Source organism: Apis dorsata, unplaced genomic scaffold (genome assembly GCF_000469605.1).
Source record: "Apis dorsata unplaced genomic scaffold, Apis dorsata 1.3 scaffold_22, whole genome shotgun sequence".
In the NCBI taxonomy this organism is placed as follows: domain Eukaryota; kingdom Metazoa; phylum Arthropoda; class Insecta; order Hymenoptera; family Apidae; genus Apis; species Apis dorsata.
In genome coordinates, this window is record NW_006263324.1 from 14,242 (window position 1) to 21,329 (window position 7,088).

The 7,088-nt window shown below is 33.0% G+C and overlaps 1 protein-coding gene across 5 annotated transcripts in view; it reads right to left on the bottom strand.

Moving 5' to 3' along the window:
• Positions 1 to 3,607: 3,607 nt before the first annotated feature.
• LOC102677031 overlaps positions 3,608 to 7,088 on the bottom strand; it is a 47,407-nt gene continuing 43,926 nt past the window's right edge. For all 5 annotated transcript variants that reach the window (XM_031510230.1, XM_031510218.1, XM_006607914.2 and 2 more), the window contains 2 exons: positions 5,102 to 5,472; positions 3,608 to 4,974 (listed from right to left, as the gene is read on the bottom strand). In XM_031510230.1, coding sequence (XP_031366090.1) covers positions 3,980 to 4,974; positions 5,102 to 5,472 — 1,366 coding nt within the window. In that variant the 3' untranslated portion in view covers positions 3,608 to 3,979. The remainder of the gene's footprint in view (positions 4,975 to 5,101; positions 5,473 to 7,088) is intronic.

Below are 7,088 nucleotides of genomic sequence, written 5' to 3' on the forward strand. Positions count from 1 at the left end.
ACAAGGAGGTATGCGAATAGTGTGACGTTACAGACAAAGAAAGCAATATTGTGCGAGAGAGACAAAGAACATCTTCCGATATATTGAGAATTCCATAAAAAGAAAAATCATTAATTACTCATTTTCTACTTAAAATTCCAATGCTTTTAAGCTTGCATCTTAAAACTAAAACTTCAAACAAGTTTCCTATATTAATTTTGATACGAAAATCTTTTCCATTAATTATTTATTAACGATTAATGTATCATAATTTTATATCGATACATCGAAAATAATAATCATTAATAAATAATTAATGGATAAAAATTTCGTATTAAAAATGATACAAGAAACTTGTTTGAAGCTTTAGCTTGAAGATACAAGCATAAAAGTGCAGAAATTTTGCGTAGAAAATGAATAATTAATTAATTTTCAATATGGCGTCTTCGATGTATCGATGTAATATTATGATATGTTAATCGTTAATAAATAATTAATGGAAAAGATTTTCGTACTAAAATTGATACAGGAAACTTGTTTGAAACTCTAGCTTTAAGTTTCAAGCTTAAAAGTGTGGAAATTTTGCGTAGAAAATGAATAATTAATTAATTTTCAATATGGCGTTTTCGATGTATCGATATGATATTATGATATATTAATCGTTAATAAATAATTAATGGAATAGATTTTCATAATAAAATTGATATGAGAAACTTGTTTGAAGCTCTAGCTTGAAGATATAAGCATAAAAGTGTGGAAATTTTGCGTAGAAAACGAATTAATTAATTAATTTTCAATATGGCGTTTTCGGTGTATCGATGTAATATTATGATACATTAATCGTTAATAAATAATTAATGGAAAAGATTTTCGTACTAAAATTGATACAGGAAACTTGTTTGAAGCTCTAGCTTGAAGATATAAGCATAAAAGTGTGAAAATTTTGCGTAGAAAATGAATAATTAATTAATTTTCAATATGGCGTTTTCGATGTATCGATATAATATTATGATATATTAATCGTTAATAAATAATTAATGGAATAGATTTTCATAATAAAATTGATATGAGAAACTTGTTTGAAGTTCTAGCTTGAAGATACAAGCATAAAAGTGTGGAAATTTTGCGTAGAAAACAAATTAATTAATTAATTTTCAATATGGCGTTTTCGGTGTATCGATGTAATATTATGATACATTAATCGTTAATAAATAATTAATGGAAAAGATTTTCGTACTAAAATTGATACAGGAAACTTGTTTGAAACTCTAGCTTTAAGTTTCAAGCTTAAAAGTGTAGAAATTTTGCGTAGAAAACGAATAATTAATTAATTTTCAATATGGCGTCTTCGATGTAATATTATGATACATTAATCGTTAATAAATAATTAATGGAAAAGATTTTCGTACTAAAATTGATACAGGAAACTTGTTTGAAACTCTAGCTTTAAGTTTCAAGCTTAAAAGTGTAGAAATTTTGCGTAGAAAACGAATAATTAATTAATTTTCAATATGGCGTCTTCGATGTAATATTATGATACATTAATCGTTAATAAATAATTAATGGAAAAGATTTTCGTACTAAAATTGATACAGGAAACTTGTTTGAAGTTCTAGCTTAAAGATACAAGCTTAAAAATGTAAAAATTTTGCGTAGAAAACGAGTAATTAATGTTTTTTCTATGATTTTTTTTATAATGTTCCTAAAGTATCGGAAGATGTTCTTTGTCCCTCTCGCACAATATTGCTTTCTTTGTCTATGACGTCACACTATTCGCATACCTCCTTGCACATTCTGCTATGCTAGTAACAAGTCGGAGCTTCGGTGATCCAAACGCGAGATGGCGCTGATGTTAAAAACTTTTTATTCGCTGTTTCTTTATCGACAGTTAATATTTTATTAACTATTAGAATAGAAAAAAAAATGCATTTGATTAATTATGAAAGACATATTATGTAAGAATATAAAGAATATAAAGATGAATAATATAAAAAGAAGCAATATTTAATACATTTGTAATTTATATATAATGAAAGGTATATAAAAATTTATAAATGCGATTTATAGGAAAAAAATTTATGTATATAAAAATACAAGATAAGATAAGATAGAATAAAATAATTTAAATAAATGTGAACGTGTTTTTTTTATGGTATTTTAGAGATGGTGTTTATTTCATATTTTTATGCTTTATCCTGTAATTATTTGTCTGCACTTGCTTTCGGCGCCTGATTATAGATGATCTATAGAATTGACCACATTTTTATCATTTCACGTTTAAAATTTCATGTAATTTTTAATTACATTTTTTAAATGTAAAAAATTTTTTATATTATATTTTTAAAAAGTCGATATCGAAAGAAATATATATAGCCTGATGTTCAATGCGAAAACAGACAATTATTTATAACTGTATATTGAAATTTAATTTTATTTCCAATTTTAAAATTTTAATATTGCAATCTTAAAACTGAATCGGTAACGTTGAAAATGGGATCTTAGTATCTCCGACATACGAAACCAGAAAAATTTATTGAATTATTAGGTCTATTTTGTATCTCCTCTATGCCTATGGAGAAGTTCAACTTCTATTGATTGACCTGGATCTTCAGGATATATTTCAAAATGCTATTATTTGATTTTATATATTGCAATTATTGACTGATTTGTGATAACCATTCTGCTTGGTTAAATATAATTTTTTTTTAATTTAAACAGATTTATATAGGTCATTAAAAAAATAAGAAAAAATAAGATTTTAGATTTTCAAGAATTTTTTTCTTTTTTATTCATCTTCGAATCTTTCTTGTACAGCAATGGTGACAATATTTTTAATTTTTTCCGCGACATTTATCATGATATCCTCCTAGTTCACATTCTAATCAAATACCGAATTATATGAGCAATTATTAAAGTGTTTAGTCCAGATTATTCATTAACATAATATAATATTAAAATTCTTTTCATAATATAATATTAAAAAATTTTTACATACATTTAGTAGAATACAGAAATACAGAAGAATTATGTCGAGTCTAAGAGCATATATATATATANAAATTTCGAATTCTTAAAGTATACATTATAAATGAATTAATCTGCGACTAATACACAAAATAGGATTTTAATCTCATTTTCGGCAAGCAATAAAACGCGTGGATTTAAATAGCATGAAATATATTATATTCAACAAATTTGCATTGTTAATGAAAAATTTATGAAAAAATATCGTTTTAATCTTAGAAAGCATTTCTCTTAAAATTTGAATAAAGAAATTTAAATTTCTATTATTTTTAACATTTATCAAATATATCTATATAAACTATTTTTATTCATAATTTGTTGTTGTGCGGATCTAACTTTATAAAAATATTCAGTTTTAAATCACGCGTCAAATCCACTTAATTCTCTCTCTGCTTTATAAGTACACATTCCTAAATCAAACAATGAAAAGTAATTGTACCACGCTTCGCAAGAATAATACATTTTTTTTTTTTTTTTACCATATAGTTATTATTAATAATCCTTATTCATCTGAACTTCAGAGTTACAATCTTCAATGCCCCTAAATCAACAGATTTCGAATCAAACCATACGAATTCCATTTTTTTTTTTTTTTTTTTCCCCCCTAAAAATCATTTGATTCTCAACAATTCGATAGAGCAACATATTTATATCCTCGCAAATTCTAAACACGTATTCTCACGATACTCGAAACCGCATTTCGTTTCTGTTAAATCAATAACATAGACGCAACAGTTTACTAAAGACTCTTATTGATTGAACAAAACGAACATTGTTAACTATACCATTTGATTATTATTCCTCCATAAAATTTTCTACCGTTTCAAAATTTTCTAAATACAAATATGACGGGTCTATTATACGTGATGTACAGTGGCCTATCGTTCCAGCGTTCGAAGATCAGAAAGAAAGAATAGACCTTATAGATTTAATCTTCAGGCTTCCATTTTTATAATTATGTTATTTGGACAAGTTTTCAAACGATAACTCCTTGTTGAGCGAGCAATTTCTTCCTCTGGTGAAGACTCGGTGATTCACCTTCCATCTCCGAGATAGCCTTAACACCGTCGAACGACTTCGAGGTCTTTAAATTATTCAGAGCTTTCAAACAGTTGTTGGTAGTCATTTCTAAAGACTTGGAGCTTTTCAACGACGCATTCGCCAGTTTCTTTATAGTCTCTGAAATAGGACACTTAATGAAATCGCTCCTCTCCCTTTCCTTCTCTTTAATCCTCTGATTGTTCTCCACCGTCAACAGAGGATCCCCCTTCGTTTCGACTTCCTCCTCGCTCACCTCCTCTTCCTCCACCTCCATGCCCTCCGTCTCTTTGGAATCTTCGCTTTTCGCTTTCTCACTTCCCTCCAAGATCTTCGATCCCCTGAAGGCGTCCCGACGCGTCTCGCCCTCGTCACGCGACTCGTTGTTGTCCCCGCTCTCCTCCTCCTCCTCCTCCTTCCTCGGGTCGTCTTGGCCCAACAATGATTTCGGCGGCGCCTCGACGTAACCGCTCTCGTCGCTGTCCACTTCCTCGTCCAGGGAGTCCAACGTTAGAAACGGGGTCTCGTCGTTTTGCAACAGGTCGTGATGGTTCATTCGACCGGGATATTTCTCCATCACTCGTCTCTCCCTGTCCTGAGGATCCTCCAGCCTGCGCAGTATCTCTCCCCTCGGCCTGTAATCGACCACGTCGTCGAAATCCTCGACATCCTCGAAATCGAACACGTGGGATGCCGGATCCTCTATCTCCTCGTCCTCCTCCTCCATCGATTCTTCCTCATCGTTCCGGGGCGAGAACCTTTCCCGGCTCCCGTGGTGGACGACCACGTTTCGACGATGGAAACGGGGACTCCCGGCGCAGGTCATGAAGTTTGGGGAACCTTCCGAGTTTCTTCGAGGGCCGGGGCCCCTCGTCACCGTCTCGTTCATCGGGAACATCACTCTTCTGTCCGTTTGCTGCTCCGTTCCATCCCCTGCAACGCATCCCCGTGTTACTTAACAAGACAGGGAAATGGGAAGGGACGAAGAGAGAAGACGGGGCAAATATAATAAATATAATTACTTAAACGAAGTACGTTACGATTCGATGAAAATAACGACCTGTAGCATGATGATCCTCCAATCCGGCGGGCGCCCTCTCCTCGCTCGTGGCCGTGCTCGCTGTCTCGCATCCGCTCGAGATACTTCCGTTCTCGTCGGACGACTCGCGGTTCAAAGCGTCGAGGAGCCGCGCGAGCCTCCAGCTATCCTGATCCTGCCAACTTCGCGCCACGTTCTCCAACGTTCTCAACTCGTCAAGGATCCTTTGTTGCTCTATCTCCTCGGCGACTATGTCCTCCTCGATGGCGGACAGTTTCGGCGCGCTTTTCGACCTCTCGAGGGGGGGTCGGTAATTCTGACCGCCCGTGCTCAGAAGCAGCTTTCGCCGCGGCAACGAAGGGTTCTCGTACAGAGCGTTTGCTAGCGACAACCTGCGGAAATTCGAACGGTGGTTAAAGCACGAAATGCATGTATGCAGGGGTATATAACGTAACAGTTTAACAGGAGGAAGGAGGAGGTGGCACGATCCGTGAGTTTCGCGCGAGCGCTCGTTCGATCGACCCGGATCGTGACTCGATCGTGATCTACGAACGAAGCGCGACCCAAATTGCCACGCTCGCCGAGAGAGGTCACGGCCTTACGGTAGCTCTTGTTCGCTCGCTTCGAGGAAGGTGCACGCGATTTCCCCGTTATCGAATTCGTGCGGGAATCCGCTTATCTTCCGTTCTCTTCTTTGGCAAAATGAAATCAAATCGACGTTTCAGGGATCATTTTCGTTCCTCTTGAACAATTTATAAATTAAATTTCCATGAGAATATATATATTATTCCAGGATGTTAAATTTGAAAATATTCCTTTCTCACTTACTTGCTTAATTTTAACGCGTTAACATTTCGTGGAAATTATTGGACACACGTGTGTACACGTGGAAGGAAGAAATATAACGAGACTCGTTGAAACGCTAATGGGACACTAACCAGGTTAAAACGACACAATTAGCAGCGGGTAATTTCCTTCGTCACTGTTGCATTATCACCCGTGATATTTTCACTTGAAAAAAAAAATGAGAAAATTTCGTTCTCGAAATTTGAAACTTTGGAATTGATTGCAAATGAACAAATTGCAATAGAAATCTTTTACTATTGTGTTTCATATTTTTTGATAATTGCTGGAAAGAAATTTGAAACTTTGGAATTGATTGCAATTAAACAAATTGCAATAGAAATCTTTTACCACTGTGTTTCATATTTTTAGATAATTGCTGGAAAGAAATTTGAAACTTTGGAATTGATTGCAATTAAACAAATTGCAATAGAAATCTTTTACCACTGTGTTTCATATTTTTTGATATTTGCTAGAAAAAATTTTTGAAGTTTAGAATTAATTATAATTGGATAAAATATAATGGAAATCTTTTACCATTGTGTTTCACATTTTTTGATAACTGCTGGAAAGAAATTTGAAACATTGGAATTGATTGCAATTAAACAAATTGCAATGGAAATCTTTTACCACTGTGTTTCATATTTTTTGATAATTGCTGGAAAGAAATTTGAAACTTTGGAATTGATTGCAATTAAACAAATTGCAATGGAAATCTTTTACCACTGTGTTTCATATTTTTTGATCATTGCTAGAAAGAAATTTTGAAGTTTAGAATTAATTATAATTGGATAAAATATAATGGAAATCTTTTACTGTGTTTCATATTTTTTGATAATTGCTGGAAAGAAATTTGAAACTTTGGAATTGATTGCAATTAAACAAATTGCAAGAAATCTTTTATCACTGTGTTTCATATTTTTTGATAATTGCTGGAAAGAAATTTGAAACTTTGGAATTGATTGCAATTAAACAAATTGCAAGAAATCTTTTATCACTGTGTTTCATATTTTTTGATCATTGCTGGAAAGAAATTTGAAACTTTGGAATTGATTGCAAATAACAATGGAAATCTTTTACCACTGTATTTCATATTTTTTGTTAATTGCTGGAAAGAAATTTGAAACTTTGGAATTGATTGCAATTGAACAAATTGCAATGGAAA